This window comes from Notothenia rossii (assembly GCF_949606895.1).
Source record: "Notothenia rossii genome assembly, chromosome: 10".
Lineage (NCBI taxonomy): Eukaryota > Metazoa > Chordata > Actinopteri > Perciformes > Nototheniidae > Notothenia > Notothenia rossii.
This window is the reverse complement of record NC_136908.1, coordinates 49,685,913-49,709,628: the sequence shown is the minus strand read 5'-3', so window position 1 is coordinate 49,709,628 and position 23,716 is coordinate 49,685,913. Positions and strand designations below refer to the sequence as shown.

The 23,716-nt window shown below is 42.1% G+C and overlaps 1 protein-coding gene across 11 annotated transcripts in view; it reads left to right on the top strand.

Moving 5' to 3' along the window:
- Positions 1-23,299, top strand: part of magi2a (membrane associated guanylate kinase, WW and PDZ domain containing 2a) — a 211,754-nt gene extending 188,455 nt beyond the window's left edge. For 2 of the 11 annotated variants that reach the window (XM_079653970.1, XM_079653963.1), the window contains 12 exons: positions 2,359-2,560; positions 5,829-5,870; positions 5,963-6,078; positions 6,346-6,538; positions 8,914-9,153; positions 9,601-9,786; positions 10,768-10,984; positions 11,691-11,916; positions 12,771-12,923; positions 16,152-16,290; positions 16,595-16,683; positions 19,718-19,923. In XM_079653970.1, coding sequence (XP_079510096.1) covers positions 2,359-2,560; positions 5,829-5,870; positions 5,963-6,078; positions 6,346-6,538; positions 8,914-9,153; positions 9,601-9,786; positions 10,768-10,984; positions 11,691-11,916; positions 12,771-12,923; positions 16,152-16,290; positions 16,595-16,683; positions 19,718-19,774 — 1,860 coding nt within the window. In that variant the 3' untranslated portion in view covers positions 19,775-19,923. Of the gene's footprint in view, positions 1-2,358; positions 2,561-5,828; positions 5,871-5,962; positions 6,079-6,345; positions 6,539-8,913; positions 9,154-9,600; positions 9,787-10,767; positions 10,985-11,690; positions 11,917-12,770; positions 12,924-16,151; positions 16,291-16,545; positions 16,684-19,717 lie in introns of all 11 variants that reach the window. The other 9 variants (XM_079653965.1, XM_079653969.1, XM_079653962.1 and 6 more) reach the window with 6 other exon arrangements.
- The last annotated feature ends 417 nt before the right edge of the window (positions 23,300-23,716 follow it).

Genomic DNA, 23,716 nt, shown 5'->3' with positions numbered 1-23,716 from the left:
TAAACATTCATCCTGTACATTTCAACGCACCTAACATTCTCCTCACCCTTCCTGCTCCCTGATCATTTTTGTGTCTCCCTCAGAATAATTGTAATTCTGGGCACTGAGGGGAAAAGCTTTGAAAGTCACAAAGTTGCAGACGGCATGCAGAGCCTCTCTCTCCGTCTTGTCTGTTCACATCTCTCTCTCTCTGTCTCTCTTCACCCCCCCAGTGTTCATTTGTTAGCTGCCCCGCCTCACCCCGCCCGGCCCCTCTCCCCCCGCTGCTCTACCCCACGCACACCAGAGTTCACTCTCAGTTTAATTGGGTATCATTTGTTACAAGAACACTTCTGCAGCACTGAGAATGAAATATGGAATAATTTGACTAATAAGGGAAGACAGGGAATCGCCTAATTGTCATATCGACCTACAGTTGAGTTTCGCCTGCCGCTCCCCAGAGTTTTTATTTGCAAATGAGCTTATCAAGTTTGTCAGTCAAATCTAGTCACTTAGCGTCGGAGCATGAGCAGGTGTCTCTATCCTATAATGTTGTGTTATAAAGGAGACCTGCCTGCAGTGTCCTCCATTGATCTGACCAGCTAGATTACAGCTAAAGTGTTCCTGCCTCAACAGTCTTAATCAAACAAAAAGACATGTATAGAAGGAGAAAGAGAGATGCAGGAGTCTAATCTCAGCCTTAACAAGGTCCCCCGTCTCAGCAGCCTGCTCTGTGCAGACGTGCTTCACATTAATAGCAGACTCCAAAGAAACCACAAAGAGAGGAAACACTTTTGAATCCATCCTGGAGCTTTTATGAAGCGTCTATTTATTCTCGGTACATCTTGAACCAGAAGCCCTATAATTCTCAATATCAAAGCGAGCAATATGCAGCCAGTCTCGCCGTCTCACTTTCAAAAAGGCCGTGGCTCCCTCCGGATCCGTCTCTCACACTTTCTGACATCTTGGCTATATCTGCTTTGTGTCAGGCTGTGACTCGAGCGGCCTGACTTATCTGACACATCGAGACTGACACTGAGTGACTGGTGTTGTCAAAACTGCCAGTGTCACCTCAAACACTCGGCAGCATATTAACCAATGTGTTTCTGGATTAAACAAATTTCGATTGGATATAAAATACAATTATTATCACCTTATAAAACAGAAAGGCCAATTAACTGGTCAGTAGGATCATATGAACATCATGCTGCCATCCTCTAATTCCCAACCAAATGAAGGTCATATTTATCTGTTTTCCACCTTATTATATATGTTTTCCTCTCCATACACACATCCTCCATATACCCTGGGATTTAAAGGCTGCTTGTTTCAAGAACTAACCTAACTAACTTTCTGACTTACCACCTGTTGAACATGAATTGACTGTTTGCTAAACCCCACCCCCCAATGTCTAGTTCGTCCAATCATAGCTTAGCGTTCATAACTATGCAGCCTGTCAAGCTTTCTCTTCATTTCCAAAACAATAATGGGACAATAAGTTGTTTGCCTTTTTCTTTTAAACCAGTTTGAAAACCAGGCACAAACAAAGCTAATAATTGAATTGAACAATGTGTTTATTGGCTTAAAGGTTAAATAAACATTAGCATGCCTGGCTAACTTGATTAGCTAACTTGGTGTTATTCATTTCAACAGGCGAAGGACATGTAATTAGCTTACGAACTCTCAGTGCTCCCTGTAAATGCCGTCCATTTACTCATTTACAAATCCCCTTTTCCACTCAGAAAGAAATGTGCTACATCTATTATAATGCACTGTGTTGCATGTCAAATATGATATTCTATAATGAGCATCCAAATAATCCATAATTATGTTCAAATGAGATTTTAAATAAATAACAATATACACTAGAGCTAACTAGATGTATACAAGAGCAATGCTGCGTCTGTGTCGCTGGTGAGGATGGTGATATTTCCCCTGCAAGATTTAGCCTCAATTATTTAGCATTCCATGATGTACTGTATGAAGCCTGGTGAATATTAAAAGTCCTTTTCAAAGGCTATTCATTTTTAAACAAATCTGCTGAAAACTAGATAATTGATTTTTCAACAATCTTGCTATATTTAGCGTTGGCATACAGCTTTAAGTGAGGATCCTGCTTCTGTATACGAAAAATCGAAATACAACGCAAATTCTGAGTAGATCGGCGACCATCTTAAACTGCTCGTGGGCTTTGTGAGAAGAGAAGGTTTGACAGGAGGAGCAATGGTAGCTAAGAGTAGGGATTAGCAAACGTTCATGAAGTCATAAATCTAACTAAGTTTTTAGTGTTGTAATCAAGGTCACCGAGCTAAAACCTTGTGTTACAAAGGGGGAAGTTGGTAGTGAAACATTTACCCATCATGCCGCTGTGCTTTGCAGGTGCTGGAGCAGTGGGAGTCCATACAGGGCCAGGGCAGCCCCGCTCAGACCAGCCTGTCAGCCCCAGTTATCCCCCACAACGCCCCCTTCCCAACACACCATCTTCACAGGGCCTCGGTACCAGACTCAGCCTCCGAGGCCCTGGCTAAACCCGACCCCTTTGACCTTTATGAGAAGTCCAGGGCAATCTATGAGAGTAGGCGTAAGTACCAGAGACCATACTGCCGGGGTAGCATTGTGACAAACACTGACGGTGCACTCATTGGAAGGTGGAGTAGTGGCGATTCATCACTATTTTCTCTAACACACACACACACACACACACACACACACACACACACACACACACACACACACACACACACACACACACACACACACACATTGAGTTACAGATTCCTTTTTGTTGTTCACTTTGGAAGCTACACATCAAAAAAGGGATTATAAAATATCATATGCACAATAACTACAGCTTAGTTTTGACTCACCATGCAACATAAGATATGCTAAACAAGAAAAGACATAAAATAGTGCATTAGATAAAACATTGCTGGAATAGGAAAATACGTGCATAAAAAATAAACAGATTGTAATAAACTATAATAAGTATATAAAGTATTTTAATCAAACTAAGAGATATGTTGCTCATTTTATTCCTCAGTTTTACAAGCATTTTGAAGATGTATTTCTCTATTGCCTTTTGCAGCTATTAATTCCTATTATCTCTTTTTATCTCGTCCCGTTAAAATGCGTACACAACACAAGCTGCCATCAGCTCAGCCTTTTTACCGACTGGAAGGATCTTTACATCCTGATATTGAAACCCTGCCAGTTTACAGCGTAAACAAAGATAAACAAGATGTGTTCATGAACAAACACTCTGTGCAGAAGCTGATTTCTTTTAAAGACTAAATCCTTTGGGGCCAGCAGTATTACCATCCTCTGACTTGTCAAATGTGGAAAAAGTGATGTCTTCTTTTTATGATCATCGGGTTGCATCATAAAAACTCTGATGCCCTGTTGGACCTTTTGGCAGTGGAAAACTACTAAATGTGCCTTTTTGATGTTGTTATGCAGGGCTGTAGTGAGGATGTTGAGGTCATGAGTCCAAGTTCATTTAGTTTGTATAAATATCTTGATTATATTTCCCAACATTAGAGACTATACAGCCATCCATATTCCCTGCATGGCGCATATTTTATTTATTTTGCATAAAAGTAGTCAAGCTGAAATAAAATGAGTACACTTGTGTTTTCACGATAATGCCAAAAGGGTAGGTTTTAATTTATTTTATTAACTCCAAACAAGTTGCCCAAAAACTATTGAATTAGTAGTTACTGCACTGCCTTCAGGTAGTCAAAAATACTGGAAATACTTATTAAAGGGGCCCTAATGTGCTTTTTGGGGGAGGGTTTCCTTTCCTGCCGTGTGTTATATAGGTTTTAGTGGATAAATGGATAATGGTAAATGGTTTGCTAAGGCTAAAATCCAAAAGTTCCCTCCAGAGGAATCGCTCTATTGGACCCTGTTATTACTTCCTGAACATAGTGACATCACTATGTAACAGTAGCGCTCCTATTGGCTAGCACTCCGAACACATTATAAGTGATTGGCTAAGGGGTGGGACACTTCTAGGTGGTTGACCAATCACAACAGAGCTGGCCAGCTAACCAATCAGAGCAGACTAGGCTCTGGTTTCAGACAGAGGGCGAAATGAGGTGTATGAGAAAAATAAAGAGCTTTTTGAACATTAAAGCATGGAGACATGTCACAGTACAGGCACAGAACACAAATATGAACCTGAAAGTGAGCATAATATGGCCCCTTTAAATACTCACCATACGTAATAGTAGAAATTCTCAATTTGAATAACGTTTAATTTACACAGAAAAAGTGAGTGGAGCTTTCGTGGAGGTCTTTCTTCTGAGGTGGCCATTGCTCACATGGAATAGTAAAAGTTTCTACAGAGCTGACTGGTGTTTAATTCAAGAGGACGTGGCTGTCAGAAAGTCTCCTTATCAAACCTCTGTCTTTCTGTACCTCTCATCGTCTCTCCCTCCTCTGCTGCCCTGGATTCAGTGTAACTCTTGTCTTCCTTTCAATAAAGGTCAGGGGTTGATTCTAATGAGGCTCAGCAGGGAATAGTAAAAGACCGGTTTGAGGAATGCTCCGTATCCCCTCATGTTGGTGAGGGTGAAGCAGAGTGTGACCTTTTTGGCAGCTTCACAGCCACAGGGGATCAAACTTCACAGCACATGTTGGTTCATTTCCTTTTCATTAATGTCAGCATTTAGCTAAAAAAACTCATTTCTGCCTGCCTGCAGTGGTTGAGCTGATATTTTGGGGGTATTTATTCAGAGGAACTACTTTAGTCCCTATAACTGTTCCCAGTGTTATCTGATTATCCAGAGTCAATGATTTTGGAAGGGATGTGGATATTGTGGGTGATATTTTTTAGAGACAGAGCCAAACTATCTGCATGGTTAGACATGTTTTCTGTTAGGATAAACCAGCCTTTTTAATGTTCCCTCATGATTTCAAGACAGGCCGATATAAGGTATTAAACCTGGTAAATGGAGCGGTTTTCTAAAAACATATGTTTCCATATATTTAGGCTTGGATGTTATTCAGAAAGGTGGATTTATTTGTATTTATATAGTTATTCTGGACCTCCATCATATGACATTGTAAGTGAACAAGAAAAAGTATAAGCCAAAATTAAAGAACAGCAACTAAAATAATGACTAAAGAAACAAAGGGAGAGAAAATATTCAAATTCTTAACAATTAGGCAAACCTTATCTGCTGATATATTTTTTTTGATATGATGGGAAGCTAAAAACTGCCATGAAGTGGATCTTGAGATGTGAATGAAATCTGAAAATCCCGTTGACAGGATTTCTGACAGTAAAAGCATGGTTTAAAATATTCATTGTTCTCCTGTTTCACCATCTCTCTAAAAAGCACAGTATGTGGTTTCTGTGGAAACAGCTGTGTCATTCCTCCTTTCTCTTCTCATGATCTTTTTTTCCTCCCGCTGAGTCCCAGCAGAGCGCTCAGTGTGATTAAAACAGTAACAATTGGAATCAATTTTTCATTCAGCGCCACTTGTCTGCGGTTGGGTTTCAATTTGCTACTTTGCAGATCATCGTGTTGTGTGAAGCCAATGATTGCAGATCAGTGCTTGCACCTCACCTCGCACTGTAAATAAGGGACGGGTATATTACACGCTGTAAGCACTTCCTGACTTTAATGGATGATGCTGAAATTCTGTGGTGACAGTAATGCTGAGGCAGTGCGTTTCTGCCTCATTCTCGCCATTATGGGGGATTGTGTGTGTGCTGTGTGTGTGCTGTGTGTGTGCTGTGTGTGTGCTGTGTGTGTGCTGTATGCGTGTGAATGTGGGTGTGAGTGTATGTCCATTAAATGTGCATTTGTTTATGCTTTCTTCCCACGTCTTTTTTTTTCTAGAACCTGGGCAACCAAGGACCATTTTCCCTGTGGACTCCTCAGGTAAAAACCTCCTCCCTGCAGGGACACTGTTATAAAACAATACACTGAAAACTATTTTAATGAACATGACTTTATTCTCTGTGATGCTTCAGGAGTGGAGTTCCAGGACATGGAGGTGCACCTGCGCAGACAGAAGTCCGGTTTTGGTTTCAGGGTCCTGGGAGGGGACGAGGCGGGGCAGCCTGTGAGTCCGGAGGCGTGTGAGAAGGCTCGTATGGCGATGGGCGTGGAACCCTGTCATTTTCTCCTTTCTAACCCACCACACACACACCTAACCCCTGACCTTTGACCCCTGAGAGAGTGCTGGCTGTGCTTGGTGTCTTTTTCTGTCTGTTAAAGTAACCAAAACCACATTTAAATCATGTAATTTACAAATCAATATAACAACACACTTTAACTCCCACTGCATGTGATATTCACAGACTTTTCTTTTGTGGTCCACTTCCTGTTTGTAACACTCTACATGTAATAACAGATCTTGATAGGGGCGATCATCGAGAAGAGTCCAGCAGATTTAGATGGACGCCTGCGGCCCGGAGACGAGCTGCTGTTTGTGGACGGGATCCCGGTGGTGGGGAAGCCGCACAGATACGTCATTGACTTGATGCACGGGGCGGCGAGGAACGGCCAGGTGAATCTGGTGATCAGGAGGAGGGGCCAGGCAGCAGGTGAGCACTCAGGAATGCTGCTTTTCACTCATCAAATTGCAACCGTTTCTCCTTTCAAATTAGACATTGTATTTTATTTAAGAAATATTGAACAATGATTGTGATAGATGACTGTCGGTAACTTCTCAAGCTGAACTCCAGACATTGTTTGGTTTTCATTGTTTCCACACACAGACATTCAATATAATTCACAGGTGAGTGTGGTAGAAACCTTGGCTAATCCGAGTGCTTAACAAAGAACATTAACAGCAAAAAGACAGGTATAAAATAAATGAGAAAATGTTTATTTAAAAAAGTTTAAAAGAAATACGAAATGTAGAATATAAACATACAAAACCATCAGTACCCATACATTTTAATGTGAAAAGCCTTCACTGGGTCAAGCTTCTAAAATGTGAAGGTGTGCTGCTTTTGTCCATTTTTTTTATTTTTCAGGTTACACCCAAAAGTGATTTATAGCTTACAACTGATAAAACACCATAAAGTAGTTTTGAAATATTTAAATACTGAGCTAATGCCCCTAAAGGATAAGATGTGTGGTGTTCAATACTTTCCTTATTGTCAACCAAAGTCAGTTATTCCATTTCCTTGAATTGCTTTGTGTGTCTCTTCGCTCTCCTCGCCGCCACCATTCTTGTCCTATCATAGTTCAGGAAACAGCCTTTAATCTGTCAGAAAAGTGAAGCACTAATCTTTCTGAGTAATTACCCTGCAGCCTTTCCAAGAAACACATTAGCACTCTCTTGCTCTTACACACCTGTGCTCAGTGGTCCTCCTTCAAGCCTCTTTGCATTTCAGCCTGGAGAGCGGTGGCACTTCCTCCTGTGAACTCCGGCCTCCCTGCTCTCATTATTACTGCCTTCCCACACACACACACACACACACACACACACACACACACACACACACACACACACACACACACACACACACACACACACACACACACACACACACACGCACACACTCTTCTCACCAATCTACTTCTTCATACTCTTTTTACACCCTTTCTGTCAATTTCTTTTTGGTGTCCTGGCCTCTTTCACAGCCTGACTCTCATCCTAATTGTCTGACTCCCACTAGCGATTTGCAAGGTGTCAGACTCAAAGGGTAGTGCCCCACTTTACCACAGTTCATTCTCTTTTTCAATTTTTCCACTTAAAAAGTAACAATGTGTTGGTGTAAGAAGGTGCTACATGTGGGTATATACCTTTTTTTATAAAGGGACAATTCTCACTTCATAAGTTACAATCTGAATTCCTAACGGTGTAGCTACAGAAAGCCGCAGCACTGCTCCTCTGTGATTCTTCGGAACAACACCAAAACAGGTTTGATCGCTCAGTATGTCAGGATGCAAACACACAAAAAAGCTGCAGGTGCGAGACGCTGCGGCTGGATTGACACGCCGCTGCATTTTAATGATGTGTTTTACCACATTGTGACAGTTGCTTTATGCTCTTCTGTTTTGTATTTCTGTCTTGTTTTTGCTTCTTGATTCTTCACAAGGATGAGAAACAGCTTGTCTAATTTTACAAGAGGAGGAGGGAAAAAATGTTTTTAGAGATACAGAATTCTCCTTATATTTACCCAAGCCATTCTCTATTGCAGGGGTAATTTCACAGCACAGTGTTAGGAAACCAAAATGGTCTTAAATTATAGGTTTAGTGATTGACAGGCTGCATTTGATCCTTTTAAAATGCTGCTATAGTGACAACTTACTTTGTATTTTAAGATTTGAAATGAAAAACATAATTGCTAATGACAATCTTATAAAATGACATTGTTAAAGATTACACCAGATGTGTCATTTAATCAACTATTCAAGACCCAAGAGGAGAAGTTATCAAAAATGAATGATAATAATAATAATTTCTCTTCTGACCTTTCCATTAAATGTCTCTCTGATGTATTATATGTCCCCTTTGAAGAAGCCCCCTATGTATGACAAACTATTTAACTGTATATAAAGTTGTTAGTACCAGCTAGTACTTTTACTTTTTATACTTTAAATAGCTTTTGTTAATAAGGCTACTTTACTTTTACTAGGGTAGGATTTTGATGTCTAACATTAACCTGTAACTATATATTTGGTTGTTGTTTAACCTTTCTTGTAATTGGTTTCACAGATGACAAAACATTTAGAGAATGATATCCTGTTCACACTGAAAACAATAAAGAGCACAATATTATTTCTTCTCACTTGCCTCTCAGGGCTTCCGTAGAATTTGGATATTTAAAAGATAAATAATCAAAATGTTCCATTCAACAAGATATAGTACAACACTAACACAGGGACCCCTGGATAAGGCCTATGACAATAAACACTACTCTATGTGTAGGTTTATACCCACTCAGCGCTCTCCCTCCCCCTGCAGGTGAGTCTTGTCCAGAAAATGGCCGCAGCCCGGGCTCCGTCTCCACGCAGCACAGCTCCCCACGCAGCACTGACTTCACCTACGCCAACAGCATCAACCAGACCCCCAACGCCACCTCAGACAGGACGTCGACCCCCAACACGCAACCCAGTGACGTCATTATCAACCGAAAGGAGAGCGAAGGCTTCGGCTTCGTCATCATCAGCTCGCTAAACAGGCCCGAGGTGTCCAGCACCAACCGTGAGTCCCCTGATTGTTCTACGAGTGTTTCTTGGAGTCAAGTAGATGCTCATCCTCTCCTACGTGCTAAACCTGGTGTCAAAGTTCTCAGACGCGTTTCATGTCAACTGAATGTGGTGGATATGAAATATGAGTCAAGTATAGTGTAGAGGTCATGACTCGTTTGAAAGTGAAGCACCTCTCTTTCTGTCTCTTCAATTATACATGCCTTCCCACGGTACGTCACTCACACACATCTCTGCTGTGAGAATCAGTGCATCGCCCACACACATGAAGGAAAGAAAAAAAGAGCTGGATGCCTTACGTAAGCCTGGGGTGAATAGCAAAATGATAGAGACAGAAACATATTCAGTCAGTCAGAGAGTGAGCACAGACAGGCGTAATCCTGCAATCTTCCGCCAAGCACGTCTTCACCTGCAGCGTGTTTGTGTTTGAATCCTCCGACAGCTGTGCCTCATAAAATTGGCCGCATCATCGAGGGCAGCCCTGCCGACCGCTGCGGGAAGCTGAAGGTGGGAGACAGGATCCTGGCGGTGAACAGCCAGTCCATCGTCAACATGCCGCACGCTGACATCGTTAAGCTGATCAAGGACGCGGGCCTCAGCGTCAGCCTGAGGATCATCCCGCAGGAAGGTGAGAGGACACGTGGACGTGATAGATGAGGACTTTGAAAACTGCAATGCTTTGGCTAGACAATGACTCATGACAGGGATTGATTTTTGCTCCTTTAAATCAAAGCTGTAATATGAGGGGGGTTTTTTTAACATTAAATTTCACTTTCATGAAGGGTGTTCTCTTCACTGAATCGACATGTGAGCATGCAAAGGCTTGAACAGACCTACCGTCTCTTACTAAATGTGCGCCATTTCAGGTTCTTTTCATATCCGTGCAACAGATAGCTACTGCAAAATCACAAAAGAGAGCGATAGTGACTTTTACTAAGACGGATGAATTACTTTTTCAGAATACATTGAAAGACGGACACATTTGTATATATTTGTTGATAATTATGGTTGATCGGTCCTTAATACATGGGTGTAAGTGTAACAAAGACGTTATCTAGAACTGTATTGCCCAAAATGCTTGCTCACTGCAAGTGGGACACATGTTCTCCTCAACAAAAACAAGCCTGTTTGCTATCCTGGTTTCTAAATGCTAAAACAAGCTCCTGATATGCTGAATGTCCACACCTCTTCGGTCGCAGAATGAAAACCCACATTTTATCTAATAATAAGGTTTCTAAAACTCAATAGGGAGCACTTAGAAAAGGTAAAACTCCCTGAAGGGCAATTCAATTTTCACTCTTTTGTTATTTACATTACATCACACACATGAAAATACACAAAAGTACACTCAGGACCGATACACATGCCTTAATGGAGAGTTGTCAGAGCAAAGGGGCTGCCAATGGTTTAGCAGCTGGGGGTTCATACAGACTGCAGCCCCTGCCAGTACAGTAGCACAATTGTTTTCTAATTTTAAGCTAATGTACTTTCAGGATTCTTGCTTTTTTGAGTTTGTATAAATGGTCAGCTAAATAAAATTGAATGTCAATCTTAAAGCCTACAAAGTGTCATCCCATGTCTCCCATGCTTCCTTCTTTCTGAATCCCAGAGATCAGCAACCCCCCTTCAGCCCCCAGCTCAGAGAAGCAGAGCCCCATGGCGGTGCAGCACAGCCCAAAGACCCCGCCGGCCCCCGCCGCCTCGCAGCCCAACGCCGCGGCCCCGGACCCCAACCCTCCTGTCAGCCAGCCCAACCCCGCGACCCACCAGAGCCCCGTCACCCAGCTGCCCGCCCCCCCACCTCCGACCTACACCCACGAGAGCAGGTTAGACAGCGTTGATGAGGATTACAGAGCTAGACAGGTCCTTCTCTAGGTGGCGGCAAACAGTTCTAATGACAGCTGTTTCATCCTCACGCCGTGTTACTGTGTCAAATTCACAGCTGTCTAAATTTTCTGAGGCAGTGAAGCATTTTTGTAGACAAGCCCTGTATCTGTCTCTGGGGCAAACACTGTTCCTCTGAGGATACAGGTAGGAGAGAATCACATGTCCTCATTCTCTCTACCTTTCATTCTTAACATTTTTTTGTTGTTATAGTTTCTCCTACTTTTCCTAACTCACTCCGTCGTCTCCTCTCTTTTTTCATCACTCTCTCTTTCTCCTCACTTTGTTGTATAACATCACTTAACTCTTATGCAGCGCTAAATTATTTACTTAAATAGCATCTTTATAGAAATCTGTTGAATATTTTACCAAGCGCTAAAGGGGTTCAAAATCTACAATGTCATTGCATTTCCTCTCTTCTTTACACGGTGCCTAAATATGTTTGAACTCACCAGCCTCTGAGAGAACTTGTTTTTTTATTATAATTTGATGTGATGAGAAAAGTCCCAGTCTTGTTTGATGGTTGTCAGTGCAAACCAAAACAAGCCATCTCTATCAGCACATGGTGACCCAGTTAGTTAGTCAGAATATAAATGAATATAAAGAATCCTGCTGGAGATTCTTCCTTCATTCTGATTGGTTCGCTAGTTACAGGTCCGAAGTGAAGGCGAGGCAAGATGTTAAACCGGACATCAGACAGCCGCCGTTCACGGATTACCGACAACCTCCGGTGGATTACCGGCACCCCCCTGTGGCAGACTACAGGCAGCCCCCCACGCTGGAGTACAGACACCCTCCACTGCTCGATTACAGACAACTAGCTACTGACACACGGACGTTCGCCATGCCAGACTACCGGATGCCTCCAGTTCAGGTAAGGATGTTTCCCAACACAGAAGACTGATACTGGCTCTTATAAACATTAGACAGTAGTTATTTGAGGGCATACATGAATATGTGTACATTCATAATGGATGTAATAACTGCTTGCTGCTTTTAGTAGAAAACCCACAGAATGATCACCCAGCTCTACAATTCCCTTCATGTGTGCAGAGCGCTTCAGCGTCTTTTAGCTCATTGTTTTGGTTGTATTGTAGAGTTTACGAAAATGTAATTGCTCTCTGCTAGAACAACTGTGATGACAATGTTTAAAATGACCACAAACATATTTGTTATATTTCTGCATTTTATCTCTTGTTACTTATTTATTTACCTTAGACTTCTCCAATTCTGGTTACCTCTTTATAGCTTAACACTGTTTTTGTACACATTGTATTCATGTATTTATACTTAAAGCTACAACTGTCCGCCTCAATGTAGTTCATAAAAAAGACAAATTCTTCCAGGCAGCAGGAAATAAGGGATAAAAACTTTGATTACATAACTATATGCATGTCAAATGCCACAGCAGCATTAGTGTTTATTTTCCCTTTGGTGTTGTTTGTGTATCTGAAACTGAGTAAACAAAGTACTGACATACTTCTGGGTACTTTCAATAAACAGTTTTAAATGTTAGCAGCTCCCTTGTTTACCTTTTTATACCAAATATAATAAGGTAGGTGTGTATGTATGAAACAATTCTACGTTTCTGTTTTGTTTACCTTGCATTTGCTACATTCCTACTCACTTAGTGTTTTTGCTGAGTCGTGAGTCTTTTTCTGCTGTAATGGCCCGTTTTCTCCTGCGATAACATGGACTGTAATCATATCTGATCTGTGCTGCTCTCAGCTGGCGCAGGACTTCGACTTCTTCACAGTGGAGCTGGATAAAAGCGTGAAAGGCTTCGGTTTCAGCATCCGCGGAGGCCGGGAGTACAAGATGGACCTGTTCGTCCTGCGGCTGGCAGAGGACGGGCCGGCTATCCGGAACGGGAGGATGAGGGTACGTCTGATGATGTCATTTCCTCTAAGAAAGCCACTGTTAAAAGGTTACGCTGCTTTTTCTATCTTCCCAGATTACACGGCGGAAGCTCACTGTAATTGTCCGATGTTATCAAAGCTGCAACAGAAACTTTTTCAGAGCCGATTAGGAAAGAATCTGTCAAAATAACTCTGAGATGGTTCGTCCTTTTTGATGAGTTATTTTTAGAAGTTGGTCTCCTCCCAATGCCTAAAACACATATCTGCTTTGCTTTTAGTATCAGATACTTTTCTGAAAGATTAAGTTAGATAAAGCATTTAACTGGGCTAACTGACTTGGCTGTTTGCATAGCATCACAATTCTCCCTCGAGCTATACAGTTGTTGCTTCTCTATTATTTAGTCAGAGAGAGCAGACACTTATTTTCAATTTTAAAAAGACTTGTAAATTGAAACAAAGCCCTTGAAACTGCTGTGTAACTCCACCTTACTTGCTCTACGTTCTCTGCTGCCAGTAACATAAATTGCAACTTACCTAGCTTTCTTCTTTTTTTAAATACAGAATGAATCCTGCATCCCGCACGTCTTTCTTGATCTTGTTCTTTCTCTTTTTTATCTCTCGGTTGGATGTCCTCTGATCTTTATGGCTGCTGCTGATAGCATTGGTCTGCTTTACATTCTTGATATATAATGAACCTGCCAAGGATAATGTGCGCAAAGTGCCCCGGGGGAGATATTACTTTCCCTACTCCTCAGTGGTGTAGTCGATGAAGTCCATAAGGAGTAGAAGCAGGTGGAGGAGGGAATCTCTCTTAAGCTACAATCAGAATACAAGCTGCTAGAAAGTCTGATCAGTGGTGGAAGAAGTGTTTGTCCATTTACATGACTTTAAGAGGCCCAGCATTGTCTTTATATAGGTCTTTGTGCATGTTCGGCAAAGGCTAAAATCCCACAGTTTCTCTCCCACACACTTCCCCCCCCCCCCCCCCCAATTCAAGTATTATAATACAGAAAATGGTCTGTTACTGGGATCCATGTTATATTTTAGTATTAGATTTGTAATACTGATGCATTTATATTCGATTAGTATTTTACTGTTGTACCTGGTCGTAGTTGAAATAGTAGGGGTTGGGTCACAAAACTGCTGTGGGAAATAAAGTAAGTTGGAAAGAAGAAAAACAGTCTTTCTGCACAAATGTGTGTTTACTCTAATCTGTTATTATAGTTTTTACCTTTTTAGGCCTGGACAGTTTTCCTTTTTAAAGAGGAGAGTAATGCTAAATCACCTCGTCACTGTGTGAGAACAAGGTGCAGAGGAAACTTTGATCCACACCGCCGGATGCAGAGAGGAATCAATCTGCATTTGAATGTGAGAAAATGGTTGATGGGCATTTGACACGCCTGTCCCTTCGGACCTGAGAGGTGCTTTGACACATTTGAAGGTGCAGAAAGCTCACTCGCATGGTGACTCTTCAGTCTCTGACATTTTGATTTTAATCCAAGTCCATTCCTCCTCAACAGGCACTTTGTCACAACTTTAAGAAGAGAAAAAAACACATTTTGACCCACGATAGTCAGGAAGGAGCAGAGACTAATTCTGACTAGTTCATTCCAAATTCAAGTGGCAGTGCAGAGGCTTTGAAGAGAATTGTATGAAGTGATTGGTTATTATGAAACATCATTCAGCACATTTAATTACCTCCCTAATCTTAAAACCTTCAATGAAAGAAAATCGTGCGTGGGCCGAAGTAGATTCAACACTTCCTTAATTTTCCTCCTCCGTGATCAGCATTCACGTGGCGTCCATTCAGCTTCCCTCTTTATTAAAGATGAAAATGGAGATCGCTCTCTGCCGCTGTTAGGAGGTGAGGAGTAATGATGGAAGTGTCTTGCCTACCCCCTCTCTTCAGGCCGCTGTAATGACACCTAATGACTCCCCCTTTCCCGACTGCAGTCCGCTCCTGACTTTCATTACCCCTGCCATTACCGGAGGACTTCTCCATTTGTTAGCGTAATTGGCCGCCGTGTTTTGTCCTGTTCCCCCTGAAGCCTCCCCATTAGCAAAACCTCGGAGCCTGTTGAAGGGCTGAGTGGTGAAGCAGGAGGGGGGGGGGAAGTGATGTTTGACCCGCAACTCGGTCAAAAAACAGAGAATTGTTCCGGTAAATGGGCAGGTTATTGGTATACATCGCTGTGTCCCGAAAAGTTTCAAAGAGCTATTATGCCATCCAATTTCCACATTAAAAATTATTTATAACTGACACCAGTTCATGGCTGGTAATGCTAAATAACTAATAATGAATTATAGATCCTTAGTGATCCTTCAATCCTTCAATATTAAATAAGCTTTGATTTAATATGCAGTGTGATCATCACAGTTGACACGTATGTAAATACACTTATTCATCTGCTTGGTTTATGGAACTTCATTTCATTTCAAACCTTTATTTAACGAGATTGGTCCCACTAGTTTTTCTTTTAATTATTTCCACATTGTATATTTCGTAAGGATTCTTAAATGCTGTTCATTTGATTCATATCTATATCTTTATTCAGATTTAAAATTGCAAAGATTTTTTTTGATGTTCCTCTTTACTATGTTCCCGATGTGAAATGGTGCAGCGCCCTTTCAATTTGGTTTATCCCCATGCTTAACAGTGAGTGCTCCCAGAGCTTTAACGATGCAGCTTCAGCTCTGATCCACCGCTCGCTGTACTCGACTGCTCTGAAGTCAGTGTTTATCAATGACTAATCAAAGTTTCCTAACGTTTTGGCTGCTTAAAGACTACTTTCCTCCTTCAAGAACAACTTTCCCATTGATATTCTATAAAACCGCTCCATTACCACGATACAAAATATCCTCCTGTGTTAATCAAAGGAAATCAAATCCAAAATGAATTCAATTAATTGCATTGGATGCGAAGTAAACCAAATATTTGGGGAGAAAAGTTCTACAAGCTCTGCAACAGAACGTCGTTCCATTTGTTAAATAATTACTAATAAAACGCCTCCATACAGTATATTCTCAAGCAATATGGAGCTTATCCTCTGAATATGTTTTTGTGTAAAGCAAGGTGAGATCTATAAATTCTTGATTATTTGTATCAGCACAAAACGTCTAAACCATATATTTCCATATGGAGTGTTTTTTATTTTAACATTGGACGAGGAAAATGTGTATTTCGAACATGTCAGCTTGCATTTCTGTCTAACATTAACTTATTTGACTCTCTGTCTCATACTCCATCCAGGTTGGGGACCAAATCATTGAGATCAACGGAGAGACCACGCGGGACATGAGCCACGCCCGGGCCATCGAGCTGATCAAGTCCGGGGGCCGGCGCGTCCGCCTCCTCCTGAAGAGGGGCACGGGGCAGGTCCCAGAGTATGGTAAGTATCTACACCTTAACCTTTCTTTATCTGCAGGATCATTATTTCCTATCTTTTAACTCATAGATTGTACTTTCATTACTGTCTTAATATCACTTTAACTCTGAATAACACTGTTCCAGCATGCATCTACTGAATATCATGTGAAATCTTCTGTCTTTATTGACTCTGTACTGTCTGCAGTTCACTATGCTGTAAACAAATAACTGTCTTTTCTATCTGGACTAACACTAGTTTATCTTCTGTCCATTTCAGTGACCTATCACTAATTGATTGGTCTAGGTTGTTACTTCCCCTTCTATAGGAATGGTATCTTCCAGTCTCTCCATGTGCATGAAAAGTGACACGCATGGCTCCCCCTATTTCTTCCTAATGGGCCACTCTAAAGACACGGTTTGTGATCATACGAATGTTTTTCTCTTCACGTAACCCTGGCTTTCTGTGCTGTGGTTTTTGTGTGTTGTGTTGTTGTAACCACCTGTTGAAGATGCACGCTGCACTTTCATAATAATTGTGCCATTTCAAAAGCTCACTTGCACAGCAGTATGTTGGCAGGAAAAAAAGTAGTTCCTGCTAAAAAAGACTGAGGCTGATTTAACAAAAACTTGGCAACTAACCTTAAGAAAGACTGATAATTAGCACTATAGGTAAGATGAGATGAGGTAAAGTAAGACAAGCTAAGGTAAGACAAGACAAGCTAAGGTAAGACAAGCTAAGGTAAGACAAGGTAAGTTAAGACAAGGTAAGTTAAGATGAGTTAAGTTAAGATTAGATATGGTATGGTAAGACAAGGAAATATAAGATAAGGTAAGACAAGATAAGTTAAGATGAGGTAAGGCAGGGTAAGACAAGATAAGGTAAGATAAGTTAAGGTAAGACAAGATAAGGTAAGATGAGGTAAGTTAAGAAGAGATAAGTTAAGATGAGGTAAGTTAAGATGAGGTAAGGTAATGTAAGATTAGGTCAGTTAAGGTAAGGCAAGACAGGGTAAGATAAGGTAAGGTAAGATAAGTTAAGGTAAGACAAGATAAGGTAAGACAGGGTAACATAAGATAAGGTAATGTCAATGAAAGATAAGATAAACCTTTATTGACCCTGTAGGGAGATTCAGGGGTGAAAATATGGATTTCCGATTCTAGGTTAAACTGTACCTTTTTAAGGAAGAATTGCCCAAAAAGCTTCACTCAGCAGGAGGTTGTAATATTTTTCGATCATAACCCTCCTCCTGACCGAAAGATAAATCATCAGCTACATAAAGGCACAAAAATATAGCAGTACAAGCCCTGAGTCAGCCAGAAAGGAGATACACATAAACTGTCCGATTATTTACCGAGTGAACTCCGGCGCAACTCAGCCTGGGAGGGGACATTTATTTTTGTGACACTGCGGGTAATAAAACTCTAATGCTTCCCTCACGTCTGTGGACGAAACTCACTTTCACGCAGAATCCCACTAGAGAGAAAGAGGTTTCAGAGGAAGCACCGCGGCACTTAAGCCCCCAGCGAGACACATTCATCAGCGTTTGGCCTTGTCGTCACCCCCCAGCCCTTAAACACAGGAAACAGAGGGTGATGGTGTTTCCCCGAGTTGGCCTTTTTCTGCCAGCAAGGGACTTCATCTCTCTGTATGGAGAGCTTTTGTAATACTTGCCTTCAGGTGCTTGTACTGCTCTGAGATCTGCACACAGGGAGTCTAACTGTGGTCAGCCAGCAGACACCGTCCTCCATCATTGCACATCGTTTGTTCCCCTGCTGTCTTAGAGCAGAAGCAGATTTCTAACCATGTTCTGCGTGGGCTTGATTCACCATGTTCATCACTTGTAGGTTACAGGCACCTTATTTGCACACAGGAAGGTTATGCAAATCGTCTATGCTGATTAATCCGACAATTTAAAACATTAGCATACCGATGTTCAAGGGAGCAAGTTATTTTCAGATTCTTTTTCAGGAACAGCTGATTGCAAAAATAGAAGTGTGATGATGGCATAAAAACATATGGTTTGTGCATGTGCATGATACTTAGTGTGTGCCTGTCTGTGTGTGTTGTGGTGCCTCTATCTAGCATTAGATCTGCAGCTCAGGGACACATATTCATCAAATGTCGAAAAATTAAGAATGCTCTGAAAAAAAACACTTAGTACTTTGTGCTATTTATATCAAAGTGACACTACAACAAACTAAAGAACAACCTTTCAGATATACCCTCAGGAGTCACTAAATATTGGATTCACATTCATCAGGTGGACACAAGCGCGACTGCAAATGAATGCTAATGCTGCTCTGGGTCAGCTGGATGTGAAATGATCACAACTTTTTAACTTTAGAGTTAACTCATAAAGATATGTATGCGTTGAGTTTAATAGCTTCTTTCCTCTGCAACCAAATGATATCTTATTGCATTATTAGGAAGTCAAATCTCTGATAAGAACAGGCCGAACCATTTTAATGCTCCTTCCATACAAAACAATTGTAAATATTGTTTTCTGTTACGGTGACTCAGCAGAAGCAGTATTGCAGCTTATACTGAGCTCAACACCAGCATTAACACAGTAGGTGATAATCACAGCTGCCTGAATCCATCACAAAAACACACACACACACACACATACACATACACAGGGTCCTTTATCAACGTCCTTGAAACAGCAGCAAACTATAGGTATAAGAATTAGAACCAGCCCTCAATAATAATACTAAGCAACGTATATATTTAGTACCTCAAACAGTTACAAAGGGCTTTTAAATGAAAACCGAACAAATGTTATGGCCAAATAGAATGCAAATGAACTAAGAACCAGGAACTACACACATAAAGGATACCCAGGCCCTCTCTCCCCCTCTCACCCCTGGATGTAATGTGCTCCAACGCTGCGTGGTAGTGGGCTTATAATTGGGTCTCGTGGCGTCGCTGTAGCTAGGCGAGCTCTGCCCCCTGCCCGGCCCGCAGAAAGTGACTGATGGCCGAGGGAGCGAGAGCCATCGGAGCAGAAACAGAAGCTAACAGTCCGTGAGAGTGGAGAGTAGCGGAGGAGTGATCTGCAGATTCACTGCAGCTGTGGATACACACTTTTCCAGGCTTAAGAGAGAGAGAGAGAGACACTCGGCCCCGAGGGTTCCATTCTCGCTAAAGCACCACCCTGTTTGGCACATCATCCATTTCATTAAACCTGTTTTCGATTTTCCGCCTAGGTTTCAGATTGACCTGGGCTCTAAAGAGAGCTGCGGAGGCAGATTGATAAAAGTAGTGCTGACCCCGTGACACGTCCAGGAGTCTGTTGTAGTGCCGCTCTGATATTTACTCCCAGCTTGTAGAATAGAAGCGATTGCTGTGCTGATTGTTCTTGATGTATTGTTTGGTTGTGCAGTGGCATGCATGCAAGCTTCAAAGCAGAAGTGTGTGTGTGTGATTTTCACATTATTGCCCGCAGATAATGCCGCCCCATGGGATGCTCGCCCTTCAGCCTCCCCAAGCCTGTCGGAAGTAGCCCCTCCCATCGACAGCCTCTCCATGCCATCGCCTTCATCTCATCTGGCCCCCGACCCCGCTCACCTGTCGCCTCTGGACGTCCCGCGAGACCCGGTCGGCAAGACGGAGCGACCGAAGAGCCCCCAGAAGGCCGAGCTGCCAAACCAGGATCTGACCAGCCAGGGGAGGAGAGGGAGCAGCAGAGCCAAGAAGGAGGGTGGCAGGTCCACCCAAAAGGGGCCCAGGGTCCCGCAGACTACTGAGGGGGAGGGGAGCGGGGAGCCCAAACCCTCCAGGAGCACCAGAGGGAGATCCAAGGAGAGAAACCTCCAGAGAGAGTCCACCGAGTCTCCACAGCTCCCACACACTAACGGGACCAGCAGGGGGGATGTGGAGCGTTACGGGGGGGTGCAGCAGGGGGAGTCTGAGAGGAGCCTGGGAGAGAGCCGGCCCAGTCTGCCCCAAAAGAGCAGCAGCGCGGCGGGGAGGAAGGCCACGGTCTCCCCCGGGCCCTGGAAGATCCCTGGCTCAGACAAGCTGCCCAGCACGCTGCGCACAGGCACCTCCACCCTGAGCAGGTAACCCCCCGGCCCCCCGCAGGACACACCCACCTGACCCCTCCTCACTTCCTGCCCCCCGTCAGCCCCCCTCCACTCCATCCCAATCTCCAGAGACAAAACCACGGGGGGGTGCAGGGTGATCTGGACCACGTGTTTTTAGAGTTTTATTTATGATATTGTACTCTAAATTATTTTGAGAAATATTTTACACCAACCACCTTAAGAACTGGAAAACCATCCACTTTATATAAAAAATAATAATATGGAAGAGCAAGTAGAATGTGGGAAGAATCACAAACTTTAAAGATCTCCCTGAGAAGAACATGCAAATAAAAACAACTGGCAGGAGGAAACTGTCGGCTGTGATGGGATTTTTTTATAAATATATATATATATCTTCAAAACGGATTCTGTTTTATGGAATGTTACAGAGAAGGTTTGCCTGTTTTTGACGAGAGCGAATGGAACAAAGAGTGACAGCGGAGATGAGATCTACTCATCGACAGAACTTTGCCTTAAAGGAGAGACTGTGTGGGCCTGGATCTATCACAAGATTATAGACAAAGATATATTATAATGAATATGTGGGATCATTTTGTAAATAAGATCATCTTTAAGTGATTTGAGCTGGATGGAAGTGGATTCTAGCCCGCGCTAAACCACGAGCTAAACGGCGCTACATGGACGGATGTGATGCAGGTCGGGCTCTCGGCTGCAGTTCTCCGTTTTCTTTGCGCTTGAATCATCCCGAGTTCAGTGGGGATGTCTTCTCAATCCATTTTTCTCATTTCTGTGCGAAACGAAAAAAGCAATCCGTGACGGCGGTGTCCAGCCGGACGCTGAGAGGAAGGAGCTCGCAGGACAGCGACCGAGGGGCAGAGTGCCTTAGACTGAGACAGAGTGGCTTTTAGGTCAAAGGTCAAACTCCAAACCAGTTAAGAGGGTTCAAAACAGGCTGCTATACAACACCAACTCTACAGATATGAATAATAAACTGTATTTTTTCAGATACCAGTGTGATAGTGAAATATATCACTTATTTCACAAGCTTATGTATGAAAACAAAGTCCATAATCAGAACTGTTGACTTCATTTTGCGTCAGGACAGTTTTCATTACTGATTTTTTTTTGGACGGTGTGTTCAAACGTCAGTACAGAGCAGGGCTTTGCACCCAAACCAAACTAAAGTACTAAGATCTGACGTGGTCTGAAGCTCGCTCACCTAACAATCTGTGAGTGAATGAGAGCGCTCCATTCTGAATATGAAGCCTTTCTATCGTTTCCTGATCGAAGGATGAGAGGATGCACCTGTCGCAGCGACTTTCAGTGAATGACTAAGATTAGTTTTTGGTGATTCTTTCTACACTGTGTCAAATGAACATCTACATGCCAAAGCTCCCTGTAGATCAGAAACATGTTCAGCTCACACACCTGCTCCAGAACTGGACTTATTTGAAGGTCTTATTTCCATGTTTACATTTTTATACTACCTAAAAATTGACAATTTGCTAAGCCCTGTCCCCCTGTTGCTATGCCTGTCAAGTGTTCCATTCCGGCACGACATATTTAATAACAGTAGCCGATTACCAACGTTTTTCTACCCAGTTTTAATAAACTTGGTCTATGATTTTGCACCGAAGTAAAGAAAAGCCACTTCTCATTTCTCGCAACACACTGTTACTTGCCTGTATTATCAGCTGCAGCTAGCTTCTGAAGCTAATATGAGGCTCTATGAGTTGGTGGGAAACTGTCTCTGGCTCTTGCTGCTGACTTATTTTAAAACAAGAATCTTGCAAAAAGGGGTCTTAAACGTGACTTCAAAGCTTCATACTTGAGCTAATAGTGGATAATGCTTCATGTCACAAGGGGAACATCATTTGTGGATAATTTGTGTCAGTTATTGCCGAGTAGAGCCTATTAGTGCTAGTATTTAAGATATAAAAAGATCTATATGTGATCACATACTCAAATCCAATGAAAGACAGGACAGCTGCTAACGTTGGTAAAGAATAATAGAATAAAAACATGTATAACTCTTGAAATGCTGAGTATTGCTCAGACTACAGCCTCATGCTCATTGCTTCACATTTTGTAGAAATCCAAAGCTTGATGCTAAGCTGTGATTGAACACTTTATGCTCAGGGGAAGGGGGTTTTACACAAATTGTCAATTTTGAGATCAACAAATCAGCCACAGCGAGGGAAGCATTTCCTGTGAATTATCCAACACTCACAGTCATAATACCAGAGCAGAGCTCTCCTCCCTGTGCTGGAGGAAGTGCAAACAGTGTTTAAAGAATAAAAGAACAAACGGAGACAAGTCATTATGTTTGCCATTGTGATCCGTAATTACATAAAGAATAAGCCGAGTGACTTTAAAGCACAATCTCTCACAGAGGCTTGGAGAAAGATAAGGAGAAAATCAGCAGCCAGACCCAGACCTGCAGTCACATGTAGAGGCTGTGCAGAGGACGAAATCACACAAAAAAAGGCCATAAACTAACTTTAACATTTAAAATATGCCTCCACACTGAATCATTATGCACCATTTGACTAGACTTCTTCTTTATTTTCAGTTGAAATGTAAAAAGAATGCATATTTTTGCTCAACCTTTGCACAACTCACTGCTTTGAACATCTGAGCTGTCTCCATTGAGCCAAATTGTAAGTAGTTTGCTATGGAAAGCAAAAGCAAACAAAAAAAACATCCAGAAGTGTGAAAGTGTGTGTGTGTGTGTGTGTGTGGAAACAACACACCACACTCCGCGGCTCGGTATCACTGTGTAGTGTTATAGCAGTGTATAGACCCTGAACAAATATCTCTATAAATATGACTCCGTGTACTATTGATGGTCACAAAGACTGTAAGTGGAGCAACTATTTTTATGAAATGCAACACTATGGATATATTAACTTTTGCAAAAATCTTGTTTACCTGTATGATACTCTGAAAAGCTGTCAAAATAAAGGAAAATCTTGACACAACATGAAAGAGTTATTTGGGACGAGCTGCTGTGTGATTAATTATGGGTGTTTTTTTATTAAAGCGTACACTTAAAGATAACATTGATATTCTTCACCTGCCCTGTTTAATACTTATAACCAGTATACACCACACTATAATGGAGTTGTGAACGAGTTGTTTCCTCAGGCTGAGACGTACTAAGGAGCCTCATGTTTAAAATAGATGGAGTGCCCCTTTAAGGTTTAATATATCTCATGCCTTTTTTCAGTGCATATAGTTTGCCCTGTTGTCAAAAACTTTATTAATCAATTTCTGATGAAATATTTATTTTATTTTGAAATGTTCTCATAGGCAAGCCCTTAACTGAGCACACATTTGAAGACATTTCCAAAACTGGTCGACCAAGAAGGATGAAGAGTGCATTTTTTTATCATACT